At 41.3% G+C, this 14,374-nt stretch overlaps 2 protein-coding genes and 1 long non-coding RNA gene across 5 annotated transcripts in view; 2 read left to right on the top strand and 1 right to left on the bottom strand.

The window, feature by feature from the left end:
* Positions 1 to 6: 6 nt before the first annotated feature.
* Positions 7 to 8,289, bottom strand: LOC112842671 (uncharacterized). Its single transcript, XR_003214616.1, has 2 exons — positions 7,003 to 8,289; positions 7 to 1,827 (listed from the first exon to the last, which is right to left on the bottom strand). It is a non-coding gene; the product is annotated as an uncharacterized LOC112842671 (long non-coding RNA).
* On the top strand, positions 1,818 to 6,763 carry LOC109195185 (E3 ubiquitin-protein ligase RNF14). Its single transcript, XM_019346938.2, has 7 exons — positions 1,818 to 3,306; positions 3,765 to 3,895; positions 4,010 to 4,945; positions 5,199 to 5,277; positions 5,440 to 5,631; positions 5,826 to 5,998; positions 6,105 to 6,763. Exons 1-7 carry the CDS (start codon positions 3,153 to 3,155, stop codon positions 6,228 to 6,230), a joined length of 1,791 nt encoding a protein of 596 aa, XP_019202483.1. The 5' UTR covers positions 1,818 to 3,152; the 3' UTR covers positions 6,231 to 6,763.
* A 1,754-nt stretch (positions 8,290 to 10,043) lies between the features above and the next one.
* kng1 (kininogen 1) overlaps positions 10,044 to 14,374 on the top strand; it is a 5,279-nt gene continuing 948 nt past the window's right edge. Inside the window, exons 1-8 of one of the 3 annotated variants that reach the window (XM_005464235.4) lie at positions 10,044 to 10,208; positions 10,424 to 10,520; positions 11,465 to 11,611; positions 11,877 to 11,993; positions 12,110 to 12,185; positions 13,435 to 13,604; positions 13,709 to 13,819; positions 13,893 to 13,991. In XM_005464235.4, the coding sequence (XP_005464292.1) occupies positions 10,449 to 10,520; positions 11,465 to 11,611; positions 11,877 to 11,993; positions 12,110 to 12,185; positions 13,435 to 13,604; positions 13,709 to 13,819; positions 13,893 to 13,991 (792 nt within the window). In that variant the 5' untranslated portion in view covers positions 10,044 to 10,208; positions 10,424 to 10,448. Of the gene's footprint in view, positions 10,209 to 10,420; positions 10,521 to 11,464; positions 11,612 to 11,876; positions 11,994 to 12,109; positions 12,186 to 13,434; positions 13,605 to 13,708; positions 13,820 to 13,892; positions 13,992 to 14,374 lie in introns of all 3 variants that reach the window. The other 2 variants (XM_005464234.4, XM_005464236.4) reach the window with 2 other exon arrangements.

Genomic DNA, 14,374 nt, shown 5'->3' with positions numbered 1-14,374 from the left:
TGTATGTTCTAATCAATTACCAATTATTCTTTCAGTTAATGGACAAATTATGTGGTCAGAAAACAGACACATTTGCCAGAGTCCTATTTTTTTTAAACCAACAGTTCAAAAACACAAGTTTCTTTTTCTACTGATGAACCAAATTAACTGAGCAAGTATTTCCCAAACTGGTGAATTCCTCTGCTTTTAGATGTGTTTACTACTGTTTTGCTGCTGTTAGGTACTGTTATGGCACAAAAATGCTCTGTGCAGTCATTCTCACTGTAACGTTTGAACTCCGAGGGAAAAGACAGGTTCACACTGCCACAGATATATGCAGGTGCAACAACTACAGGTAAAGCTTCTGACCTTGACGTGCATGTTTCATTTCAATTCCAGCAGCAGCCTACAGGTAGATCCTGAACATCTGGCTTCTTTCCCCTTCCTCCACTGCCCTGTGATGACAGTGGAACAAAGACGCCAGCATGTTTGATTTTCTTGTCTGTCCAGGGAAAATCCTACTTCCTCATCACTTCCTCATAAATGTCTAAACAGCAGTTTGCTTTTACAACCCACTGAAGGAGACTGCACAGTGCAAGAATAGTTTTGAATTGTATCAGTTACACCTTTATTTTTCCTGCTAGCACAAACAAAATACATGCTTTATTTATTTATTTATTTTTTTAAAAAGGCACATTTACTTCCTCTCCAGACTGGAGCCACTGTAGCTCCACAAATGCAGACTCATCCTTTAGTTAGAACACCTTGAAACATGGCTCCATCACCTCCCCTTCAACCCCAACTGGTCACAGCAGATGACTTATTCTTCAGAACCTGGTTCTGCTGGAGGATTCTTCCTGTCAAAGGGGAGTTCTTCCTTCCCACTGTTGCCAGGTGCATGCTCATGGGCGTTCATCTGATTGTTGGGATTTTCTCTGTAGGATCTTTAACTTATGATATAATACACCATGAGGTGAGTGTTGTAGTGGTTTGGCACCATATCAATAAAACTGAGTAAGTTGGAAATGACTTTGAAATTTCCAGTAAATTTATACTGACACATACAATTCTTAGACAGAATTCTTAGATAAAGAAGCATGAATTTACAGAAAATAAAAACTGCTGATAATGGTAGTGATAACCGTCAACCTGACTTCTTGACTATACTCAGTATATTTTTTATAAGTTTTCACTGCAAGATTTGACTGAAGAAAACACCTGCAATGCATTTTCTAAAGGTGTTGGCATTTCATACCAGAACAAACAGCTGTCTTTGGTTTAGGTGACTTGTTTTCATGGTTTTAGGATGTTTCCTGAATCTACATAGGTTTGAAGGTGGTAGTTTTATATGCTCTCATCTTTTCACTTGAACATATCCTAGCTTAGCAAATTAGGAACAAACTTACCGTGGCCATGTACTCCAAGACATGAACCATCCTGTGAAAACAGACAAATGTAATGTATTAAAACCTCGTGTAGCTGATGTGGTCTATTAAAACAAAACAAAGCAAAACCTGAAAATGAATTTGCCTTTCATTCTTCTTCACCATTTGTAACAATGTAAAAATGGGAGAAAAAAATAAGCCCACATACTGGTTCTCAGGTCAAAAACACAGATTTTTCAATTTCCTCTCAAGACTTGCACAGATTTGCTTTGCTTGGAACATAAAATGTGAAATTCAAAATAACACAACACTTTATTTCAATATTATTTAAGCACCTTTAAAAAGAAGATTACCATAGTGGACCAGGTGGTAAAGCCAAAAACTGCAGTTCCTCTAATGACCACTTGAGGCTAGTCCCAAAAGCGAGTCAGTCCTCACAGACGCCTATATTAAAAATGTCAAACTTAAGAAGAGGAAAACCCCCCAAAACAAAACAAACAAGAGAACAAACAAACAAACAAAAAACAAAAAAAAACACATTTACCAAAAATATCAGTCTCTGTGTGAATCACTTATTTGAATAATAAAATGATGTTTAGAGAACAATTGATGATATAGAGAATTTGTGAAATGCTGATTTAGTTTTGGATGAATAGAGCATGTAAATATGTTCTTTCTTTCCAGCATCTGTTGACAGTGCCCAGAAAAGTGATGTGTCAAAAACCCAAAGAAGTCCCAGGACTTTGTCTGCCATCTTGAAATCCAGAACAGTCCCCAGGCCACTGAGTGTCCAGTTCAAATCCCAAACAGAACTAACGCTTTTGAGCAAGGCAGAGAAAACGCTGGAGAGCCAAATCCAAGTCAGTCTGAGGGAAAACTACAGCCAGAACTGATGGATTAAAATTTCTGTTTCATTATGTCTAATATTGACTACATAATTTAACAGAACACTCCTCTTAGATCACTGTATGTGGTTGAATGGTGTTGGCAGCATTAGTGCCATAATATTTCTCATATTTATAGCTGTCAGATTATAGTATCAGATAACATAACAGTCTGTTATTATTTTTTCACATTCCAATGATATTCCTCAGCTGACTGTGTGAGAAATGTAAATTATGAAAAAATGTTATCTTGTCCTTTTCGGCGCTTTCACTGCATTATGTGGCCTTCATTAAAAATTGAGACTTTATTATTAAGCTTTTTCTGTCCATACTTAGAAAAAATGAGTCTATTCTGTTCATCTGGATGTAGCGTTCCAGATGAATATAGTGCCAAATCACAGCAACAGCTGCCCCAAAGCGCTTTATATTGTAAGGTAAAGACCCTACAATAATATACTGTAATTCTTCATGTCTGTGTAAAGCTTTGTGAGTAACTTAAAGGAGAAACGTTCACAGAGCACCAGGGAGTATTCTTCTGTAATGTGTTCCAGTAAATTAAAGGAGAGAGGTTTTAAATAGTGTACTGTATTGTTGGGTTCTTGGAGACCTGGATTGCAAATACAAGTGCACAATGGACTATTAAGGAGTATTAGTACTAAAAGAAAAACCCATGCTGATTGGCTTGTTTGACTGGTTTGCATTAGCAGCAGGTGTACAGTAGGCTGAGGTTGCTGCCTGTACTTTGTTTCTTACATCATACGCTGATGAGTCAGAGGGACGGACAAACAAGGACCAGGAAAAAGCTGGTGTAACCCAGAGTCACCTCAGCCTCAGCAAGAAGCAGGAAAACATATTCAGAGAAGGAAGGCTTCTCACAAAACCAGACCGAGGAGGAAGTTGAGAGATGACTGAGGACTTGGAGGAGCAGGAAGACGAGCTGCTCGCTCTCCAGAGTATCTTTGATGCGGACGAGTTTGTTCGGGATGAGTCGAAGTCTGCCGGAGAAATCCGAGTATGTGTCGAGCTTCCTGCCGGCTTCAGCGTGGCTCTCAGAGAGGGTAAATCAGAGGAGCCGGGGTTGTCAAACATGCGACTGTTGGACTGAAAAGGTCCGATCTGGATGTTTCTGGAAAATGTTGGTTTGGAATATTAGGCACTACCTTTACTGGTACAGCCCTAATCATCTACGTAAGATAAAATGGGTTTTATGTAGCCAATGATGTAAAATGAGTTAAACTCATTAGGCTAGCCAATATAAGGAGCGTGTTTTTGTCGGAATTAAATGGAATGTATGAATTAAATCTATCTAGATTAGATATATCGTTGAACAGCATACTGACATCTGGCATCATTCATAGCTTTGGCTATTTGAGTTCATGTGACAGAATATATCATATTTTTCTATTGAATACACCCAAATAATTTAAAAACAAATAAACAAACATTACAGAAAAAGAATAGTTTGGAGTGTGGGAGACTATTCTTCATCTGATGATCTCGTATTTTTCTTTCTAAGGTGAAAGTCTGCGTCAGTATGATATTTCTTTCCTTCCACCGCTGCTTTTGAACTTTGGGCTTCCTGGGGACTACCCCTCCTCCTCCCCTCCTTCCTTCAGCCTCACCTGCAGCTGGCTGACTCGCACACAGGTAATTAGCAGTCAAATCATTGTTGGTCACGTGTTCATCCTGCCAGTGTGTGAGAGGTTCACAGGACATGACAGGACAAGACGACAACAATATATTTTCCCTCTCCCTCCACAGTTGGCTGCACTGCGTGCTCATCTCGGTGATCTCTATGAGGCCACTGGGGGCGCTGTGGTGCTCTTTTCCTGGGTGCAGTTTCTCAGAGAAGACGCTCTGAGGTTCCTGAACATCCACAGTAAGCTGGATCTTCCTCCTGATGAACGCAGCACCCTGCATTATAACCAGGACCAACACGATGCTGAACCCTCAGGACCAAAGAACAATTCAGAGCCAGAGTTCTCTGTACCATCCTCGGAAGTTCAGGAGAATCCTTCTGACGGGAGCAGCACAGACTCTCAGGGAGCTTCGGCTTTAGACTCCTGCAAGCATGACCAGAAGGATTTGAACTCTCACCAGAGCCAGAGTGATCTAACCTCAGATTATCAAAGAGCTCTTTCTCCAGAGCCTGCACTCCAAAACCAAACTGCACACACTCCAGATGTGACAATCCTCCAAGCCTCAGAGTTTAAGGTTGATCCCCAGGATGATCTTTCTTCATCTGCAGAGAAATCCAAGAATCATCAAAGTGGCTGGGGAGATTTCTCAAATGAAGGAGATGCTTCTCTCTCATCGCTGCTTCCCTCTACCTCCTCAGGCACGTTAGATCCAAGTGAACTTGGAGCTGCTTCTCTGCCGGTCCACCCCACAGATTCTCCTCAGAGTGAAGAGCAAACCCTCTCTGGTCTCTTTTTAACTCCATCACAGACTCTGCTGTCCCACATTTTGATCTATAATGCGGCCCAGAAACAGAAAGTGTTTGCCACCACCGTCTTTGACTGTGGGGTTTGTTTTATGGGCCGACTCGGGTTCGAGTGCGTGAAGCTGTCACCGTGTGGCCACGTCTTCTGCCGGGCCTGTCTCTGCAAGTTCTGTACGGTTCAGATCACAGAGGGGAACGTCCGGGGTGTCACCTGTCCTCAGGCAGACTGCGCTGGTGCTCCTACACCTGCACAGGTAGAAGCTACACGCAGTCTTCAACCTGCAGAATGGTTTCAACAACTGTAGTGTTTGGTCCTTTCATCTAATATCGCAACACATTTTAAAAGCTGTTAAAAAGAGCTAGAGGCAGAAGGATCAAGGACAGAGGAGACAAGGAGGACTGATGACTGGCCTTTCTTGTCAAATGAAACCTCTGTGTTTGAATTTTGATCAGCTGACCTCGGCCTCATTTTGTGTGTCTGCTTTTTCGTCTCTGTTGTGTTTGTAGGTGCAGAGTCTGGTAGGGGAGAAGCTGTTTGACCGCTATGACCGTCTCTTGCTGCAGAACACTCTGGACAGCATGTCTGGTCTGTTTTCTTTCTGTTGCTGTTAAACTGAGCGTGTGATAAAGGCTTTCATAGACTGATTGGAATCTATTTATTACATTTCTCTGTTAGACCAGGCAGAAAAAAACATATTTAGCTCTTTTTCATAAATATCATTTCTTTTGGCATCTTTTTGTCTTGCAGATGTGACGTACTGTCCTCGAACATCCTGTGGCTCTGCTGTGATTTTGGAGAAGTCCAGCAAGGCAGCGCTTTGCTCTGAGTGTGGCTTTGCCTTCTGCGTCACCTGCAGAAAAACCTACCATGGAACGGGGAAGTGTGAGACCAAGAAAAAATATGCTGAAAGATATATAATAGACCTGCCACAGTCACAAGGTACACAGATATATGCTGTGCGACCACAAAGAATAATAAAAATGACAACATCCAGTCACAGTAAATGTAAAACTGTTTCACAAATGAGACTGATGGTTTGAGAGTACAGGAGGTAACTGGATGATTGCTTTGAGTCGATGCAGATGTGTGTTTAGTCTAAGTGTGTATGCTGTTGTCCTGTATGTGTCTCTTAGAGGGGATGAAGGCTCTCTGGGAGGACTATGTCAGTGGCAGCAGGGAGAGGAAACGCCTGCTGGAAAACAGATATGGCTGCAATTTACTGGTGTCCATTATGGAAAAAAACCTAAGCGACAACTGGATTGCCAACAATAGCAAGAGCTGTCCTGAATGCTTCAGCAGAATAGAGGTTTGCACTCACCTGAGCACATTCGTACAAACTTGAGAGCTTGGAGCAGTTCAGAGAGAGTTTCTGATTGAATTTGCTCATACGTGTGTTGTGCTTTATGTTACAGAAGGATGGAGGGTGTGACCGGATGATGTGCACTCGCTGTAAGAGGATTTTCTGTTGGAACTGCCTCACCAGACTGACTCCAGAAAATACAACCGAACACTTTTATGGGGGTCAATGTTCTTCCTAATTCTAACCTCCCCAGCTATCAGCTACTTGAATGTGTTTTTTTGTTGTTGTTTTTTTTGCATTTTTAAATATTTATTGTGTACATCTTTAAAGATAACCTGTATAAAGGCAGACAGGACAGCAATTATTTTAAAATGTTTTTCTTTATCAGAAAATGGAAAAATTGATATTTTACATCTTGTTACCACGGGTTTCTTCTGTTGCTTTAAAAGTCATTCCCAAATGACACCATGTGTCATACTGTCTCATAATCAGCAGGGGGCACTAAAAACAGGCACAAAAAACAAACTTTTGGTTCCTTAGAAAACACAAAGTGCTGTAAATTAACAAAGATTGCCCTCTTTGGCTGTTTTATTTGCCTTAGGCCGCAATGAAGCATTTGCACCAAAGGTGTATGTTCTAACTCATTATAATTTGTGGCCTTCACTGTCAATATACTGATCAGTTATTCTTTAAGTTAATGGACAAATTATGTGGTCAGAAAACAGACACATTTGCCAGAGCCCTATTTTTTTCAAACCAACAGTTCAAAAACACAAGTTTCTTTTTTTTTTACTGGTGAAACAAATTAACTGAGCAAGTATTTCCCAAACTGGTGAATTCCTCTGCTTTTAGATGTGTTTACTACTGTTTTGCTGCTGTTAGGTACTGTTATGGCACAAAAATGCTCTGTGCAGTCATTCTCACTGTAACGTTTGAACTCCGAGGGAAAAGACAGGTTCACACTGCCACAGATATATGCAGGTGCAACAACTACACATAAAGCTTCTGACCTTGACGTGCATGTTTCATTTCAATTCCAGCAGCAGCCTACAGGTAGATCCTGAACATCTGGCTTCTTTCCCCTTCCTCCACTGCCCTGTGATGACAGTGGAACAAAGACGCCAGCATGTTTGATTTTCTTGTCTGTCCAGGGAAAATCCTACTTCCTTATCACTTCCTCACAAATGTCGAAACAGCAGTTTGCCTTTATAACCCACTGAAGAAGACTGCACAATGCAAGAATAGTTTTGAATTGTATCAGTTACACCTTTATTTTTCCTGCTAGCACAAACAAAATACATGCTTCATTAAAAAAAAGGGCACATTTAGTTCCTCTCCAGACTGGAGCCACTGTAGCTCCACAAATGCAGGATCATCCTTTAGTTAACAACAACACCTTGAAACATGACTCCATCACCTCCCCTTCAACCCCAACTGGTCACAGCAGATGACTTATTCTTCAGAACCTGGTTCTGCTGGAGGATTCTTCCTGTCAAAGGGGAGTTCTTCCTTCCCACTGTTGCCAGGTGCATGCTCATGGACGTTCATCTGATTGTTGGGATTTTCTCTGTAGGATCTTTAACTTATGGTATAATATACAGTACTTTGAAGTGACTGTTGCAGGGGTTTGGCACCTTAAATTGGAAATCAGTTTGAAATTTCTAGAAAATGTATACTGACACATACAGTGTGTATTGGAAGGAATTCTTAGATAAAGAAGCATGAATTTACAGAAAACTGAAACAACTGATAATGGTAGTGATAACTGTCAAATTGACATCTTGGTTATACTCAGTATATTTTTTATAGGTTTTCACTGCAAGATTTGACTGAAGAAAACACCTGCAATGCATTTTCTAAAGGTGTTGGCAGGTTTTGTTGGCAAAACCTTTCCTTTATACTGGTTCTCAAGTCAAAAACAGATTTTTTCACGCTCTCAAGGCTTGCACAGATTTGCTTTGCTTGGTATCTAAAATGTGAAATACACAATCAAGTGATTGTGTATTTCACAATCACATTGACAGATGCACAAACACAGGGATGTGTAGCCAATTATTTGGTAGGCTTTGCTTATGGTCATTAGCCCAGTCTACTAAACCCATCACATGATGGCACAGACCATCCAAGAAGCATCATTTTCAGTTCTAATAGCTGTTATAACTCAGCACTAATTAGCGGGTGTGTGTGTGTCTTGAAAAGTTCACAGACAATTCAATTCAATTCAATTCAATTTTATTTATATAGCGCCAAATCACAACAAAAGTCGCCTCAAGGCGCTTTATATTGTACAGTAGATAGCACAATAATAAATACAGAGAAAAACCAAACAATCATATGACCCCCTATGAGCAAGCACTTTGGCGACAGTGGGAAGGAAAAACTCCCTTTTAACAGGAAGAAACCTCCGGCAGAACCAGGCTCAGGGAGGGGCGGGGCCATCTGCTGCGACCGGTTGGGGTGAAAGAAGGATAACAGGATAAAGACATGCTGTGGAAGAGAGACAGAGATTAATAACAGATATGATTCGATGCAGAGAGGTCTATTAGCACATAGTGAGTGAGAAAGGTGACTGGAAAGGAAAAACTCAATGCATCATGGGTATCCCCGGCAGCCTACGTCTATTGCAGCATAACTAAGGGAGGATTCAGGGTCACCTGGTCCAGCCCTAACTATATGCTTTAGCAAAAAGGAAAGTTTTAAGCCTAATCTTGAAAGTAGCGATAGTGTCTGTCTCCCGAATCCAAACTGGAAGTTGGTTCCACAGAAGAGGGGCCTGAAAACTGAAGGCTCTCCCTCCCATTCTACTTTTAAATACTCTAGGAACAACAAGTAGGCCTGCACTGCAAGAGCGAAGTGCTCTAATAGGGTGATATGGTACTACAAGGTCATTAAGATAAGATGGGGCCTGATTATTTAAGACCTTGTATGTGAGGAGCAGGATTTTGAATTCAATTCTGGATTTAACAGGAAGCCAATGAAGGGAAGCCAAAACAGGAGAAATATGCTCTCTCTTTCTAGTCCCTGTCAGGACTCTTGCTGCAGCATTTTGGATTAGCTGAAGGCTTTTCAGCGAGTTTTTAGGACATCCTGATAATAAAGAATTACAGTAGTCCAGCCTGGAAGTAATAAATGCATGAACTAGTTTTTCAGCATCACTCTGAGACAGGATATTTCTAATTTTAGACAGAGACAGTGGGCCTCAACCATGTGTCATCTTTAATGTACAGTTTATGTAGTATTTCCCCCTGATTTCATGTAGCTACTAAGCTAAGATACCATGTGGTCAGGCTATTTTCTAAGTACTTAATAATCTGTCTCCAGGACACGTGCAGCTGTAATTTTGACTCATAACCACAAGACGGCAGGTTTGCGCTCTTATAAATCTGCTGTACACTTTTACACTATTAATTAATTTCCATGTTTTTAGCAGTCTTTAAAATCTGTGACACTATAATATGTTACTTGGTATCCTTACGTGAGTGGTTCATGCAGAGCAGATGAGCAGCCAGAGAGAGGATGCTGTCATCTGTCGTCAGGTAAGCTGATTCTTAATGCACTTGGTGAACTTATTGTGCCCCTGCAAACCTCCCAAAGAGAAATGAAACACTGACTGTAGGATACAGAGAGCACACATCTCAGCCTGTTTCACAGATGAGCAGTGGGGAAATCGGTGCGGCTCAGGATAAAGGTCGACAGGGGCAAAGTACCAGTTAAAAACACACACACACTCACAAAGGAATGACAGCACACAAAGGGGTCCCTAAACACTAAAATTTCCATCTCCCTTCAGTCAGTGCCAGTCACTTCTACTTTATGTGGCTTAATGTGTGTTAATGGTTGCAATGTCACAGTCACTAAGCCTAATGTGAGGAGTTATATCATCAGTTTTCTTTCTGCCTTTATCTCTCAGACAGTGACTGTTACATTTGCTCGATAGGTAGGAGGGCAAACAAATGAGCAAACATTTACTTTCCTTTTACTGACTGAGCTTTCTGAGCATTATTCTGTGTGTGTGTGTGTGTGTGTGTGTGTGTGTGTGTTTGTGCCCTCCTGTCCCCTGTGCATGTGTCCAAGTGTGTGTCAATGTCTTTCTGAAGATTCCCACCCACAGTTTCAGGAGAACTTCACTCAGCCGTCCATCCCAGTGTGGAGAGGAGTGGAATTTTTCCTCTACGAGCTCAGCGGGATCGACAGCAGGCCTACACCTTCAGAAACTGTAAGCAGACATTTTTTATAGCAAATAATTTGAAGCGAGCAAATTGTGCACAGGAGTGCATTTCTCATCTACCAATGGTGCATTTTTAGATTGATCCGGTGAAAGCTATCAGTGTTCGGAGGTCAATTTTAGGTCATTTCAGCCTCGCTGTGGTTACCTGAGGGTTACAGTGTTTGGTGGTGTGTGATATTTGTCTCTTCTGTGTCTCATAGCAGAACAGAGTCAAACATCCAGCAGGATATGAAGATGAGGAGTGGAGTGGGGCTGTGTGTGCTGGGCCTGCTGGGCCTGCTGTGCTCAGTTTTTGGGCAGGTAAGGAGGGAACACCAGATTTCCAGCTCTTAAACCTAGAATATACGAATAAGGATCCTCGGGGGTGATCAGATCATTTTGTCAAATAAAACAGGATATTTTTAAACACCACACGACATTAAAATCTTTAAGTACTTTTAATAAATATAAGCTAAGAGTATTAAAAACAGAACTACTAAGTTTGTTGGATGCCTCATGTCAAAGCAAGAGCGACACTTCCTTTGGGAATTGGAGGATATGTGCTTCATATTTTTATAGTTTCTGGTAGATTCCCTTACTAGTTTGGTAATCTGGACACTCAGTTCATAAGTAGGATGTCTTAAAACCACAAAAAGCAAAAAATGATCAACCCTTACTCCCTTATTCCAATCCTGGAGTGCAAATCCACTACAGTACAAACTTGCAGGGTCACTGACTTTGCCTTGTTTGTACTGTACTTTATTTCAGTCCTTGTGACCCTTTGAAATGACGCAATTTAATTTTGCAGATAATCTGAGGATGAAGAAACATTCACATCTTTTACTTTAGCACAAGCTGCAGTGCAATGCCACAATTTAGAAGCCTTTCAAATGTGGTGCAGCACCTTTTTAAGCGCACTGCTGTTTTCTGATATCGGGGTATTGACCTGAAAAGTCCTGCATGCACAGTATTAGTTAAAGGATAACTTGAGAATATACACAAATAAGGAAAGTAAGTCACCTCAAAGTTTTTGAAAGCTGAACACATGAAGTTTTACAGCCTTATTTACTTCTGAGTAAATTGCAGAAAAACGTAGAAGCAGAAAAAAAAGAAGCTAAAAATAAATCAGACAAATCACAACACTTTTGGTAAATGCTGAATTGTTGTCAATTTTAAAAGATATGAGCCTATTGGTATTTACAAAAACATTTTGGATTTATTCTAAAAAAATCATTCTGTGCATCATCTTCCTTCTTTTCATCCAGGAGGCAGCGGAGGTCCAGTCTGGTGTCCTGATCTTTTGTGATGACCCGTCTGTGCAGAAGGCCGTCCACAGCGCTGTGGACAAATTCAACGAGAGGCTGAACACCGGCCATAAGCTGGCCCTCTTTCAGATACTGAAAGCCAGCAAGGTACAGTGAGTGCAGACACATGTGTTACCATGAAGAACAATACTGTGAGATTTTATGAGCTTTTTTGTTACATAAGTTACATAAGTGGGAATCAAGCTTGTTGGATTCAACTGAAACTGAGCTTGTGGCTGTTTTTCCTTACAAAGCTAAAAAGCAAGAGGATTCACTGCTCTGGGACGATTACCAAGAAATCCAAAGAAAACATGCTGTAACACTTTGACTTCTGGTGCACACTGATTTCATATTTGTGTGTGTGTGTCTCCAGTCAGAGAATGGCTCAGACTCAGTGTACTCACTGAAGTTCACTACCTGGGAGAGCGAGTGCACAGCTGACAGCAGCATACCCTGGACAGAATGTGACTATTTGCAGTCTGGAAGCAAGGTAACAATAATCAGCTCCTCCCCCCATTTAACAACTCGTGGTATGAAAATATTAAAGTTCTTGTTAAATGCTTTAGTAAAGACAAAGCCGTCGCACGGTCTGTCGTGTCCCTCCAGGGGCCGATTTCTTGCAACGCCACGGTCCTCATGTCAGAGACAGAGGCTGAGACAAAGCAGGTGGACTGCCAGATTGGTGAGTGAGGGTGGACAAACTCAGCATCAGATTAAAGTTTTTAACAGTCCTTTCAAAGCTTGTTTTTTCTTTGGGTTTTTTTTTTGTCTTGCTGCAGAACATGGTCTAAAATTGAATCCATTCTTTTAGAGACAAAATTCCCACATAAGGAACTTAAATCATTATTGAAACCAAAAATATAACAGCCACGTAACAGTGAGTCACTGAGGGAAATGGGCACTGGCGGGCTGCTGGGGAAACAGAAGGGGGCTGATTGGGTAACATACCAAGCACAATATTAACTTATAACACCATAAAAGGCAGTGACGCAGTCTAGACTTTAATCAGTCAAATATAGGCGTTTGGTATATCGATCCTGTGTTTTTCTGTCCCACTCACAGGATATTTTGCAGGTTTTTAAGGCTCAGCTTGCAAACTGTATTTGTACATTAAAGTAGTATTTGATTGTTTCATGTGCGATTTGGCTGTAAAGAAATAAAGTAAGCTAGGTTAAATAAATAGGTGGCATCAGCACTTTTACTTTTTAATGATAAATGAAAGGACTTGAATTGAAGGCTGGTGGACTTCTTTTTGATTCAGTTCTTCTTCAGTTTAATCACCCAAGGACAGTCCCTGGTATTTAACCCCTGGTGGGAGTGTCTCCTTGGAGGTGGTCCTGATTATTGCTGACCCACCTGGCGTTGATGCGAGTCAATGAAGGTCATATGAACCGAGGTGTGAATCAAGGCATGCGGTCATTTCTGTCACAAATCCTTTGTGAGGCACTGCCCCGACCCACCATTATGTGAAGTATAAGGTCACATGTGTCAAGGTGTGTATGGGGGATAAAGCACCTGGGAAGGGATCTCAGGACTGGGTTTTAGGAGATACCCACTGGTGTCTTAACCATTAGGCAGCTGGGTTGCTTTCTAGAGGCTTTGCTTTCCTCCCAATGCACCATGTTCGCCAGATTCCAAAAACAAACAAAAAGTATATTTTCTCTCACTGGCCTGTTTGTATTACAGACTATTTGGGACTGTTTTGTGTTCCATCATGCACACGGAGATCATGTCGTGTTGATCTAAACACATTCAGCGGGAGCCTGAATCCGGGGCTTTCTTTAAATAATTAACTAGATTAAAAACATCATAAATAAATAACATTAGACACTTTTTGAAAAGCTTTAACCAACTCTGTTTGCCGGAACCTTGAGCAGTTATTGGAATATGAGCTTATGCTTTTCCATGACTCTGATTTTTCTCCACTGTAGAAGGGCACATTGTTCCCGAGAAAGCAACTTGCTTGGGCTGCCCAGAGCCCATCAATGAAGACTCAGAGGACCTTAAGGTTCCCCTTTCTGTCTCCATCTCCAAGTACAACTCCATGTCTGACTCTACTCACCTGTTCAGTCTGCACAATATTGACCGCGCCACCAGACAGGTACAGCAGGTGGCATGGAAGTGAAGGGAAAATGGGGAGGACAAGCTGGAAAGATCTCTTTTTCTTTCCTTTTTTGACTTTATGCATCATGTGTATTTCTGTAGGTGGTTGCCGGCTTCAGATTTAAGCTGATTTTTGACATGAAGAAGACCGTCTGTTCCAAGGCTGAACACACAGACCTGAAGGAGATGTGCATCCCAGACGACAAGAATGAGGTAAACCAAAACTAACACACAAATCACCCCAGGCACGATGATGTGCTTCTCACTGTGTTCTGTGTATCTGCAGGAATTTGCCAACTGCAACTCTACAGTGGATGTGGCACCTTGGAGACTTGAGCCACCACAGGCCCACATAGAGTGTGCACCGGGTCCATTGCCAACCACTGTAAGTCCCTCTTTTCACAGGATGATCAAACATGAGCGAGTAGACAAGAATGCAGAAAATAAATGAAAACCATTCATATGGTAAGTGCATTGGCTAATATTCACTCTCCCACTCCACTGGATGTACCTGTGGACTTACCATCTGGGTTGCGTTGGGATATTTTGAACTGGAAGGGCTGGGAATCTAAACACCAACCTTCCAATTTGTGCACCTCAAATTATTCCATCTTAGTCTTTCATCTAAGTTATCAGAAATTAATTTTATAATTATGAAAATTGAGTGTTATCCATGTTAAACAAAAAAAGCACCAATTTGCATGAAAAAATGTGAGCACATTTTTCTAATGGAAAAGTTAAACCAGGTTCAGAATTCTCGTTTCATTT

Source organism: Oreochromis niloticus, linkage group LG17 (assembly GCF_001858045.2).
Source record: "Oreochromis niloticus isolate F11D_XX linkage group LG17, O_niloticus_UMD_NMBU, whole genome shotgun sequence".
Classification (NCBI taxonomy): domain Eukaryota; kingdom Metazoa; phylum Chordata; class Actinopteri; order Cichliformes; family Cichlidae; genus Oreochromis; species Oreochromis niloticus.
The sequence above is the reverse complement of the archived record's forward strand: the minus strand, read 5'-3'. Positions and strand labels throughout refer to the sequence as shown.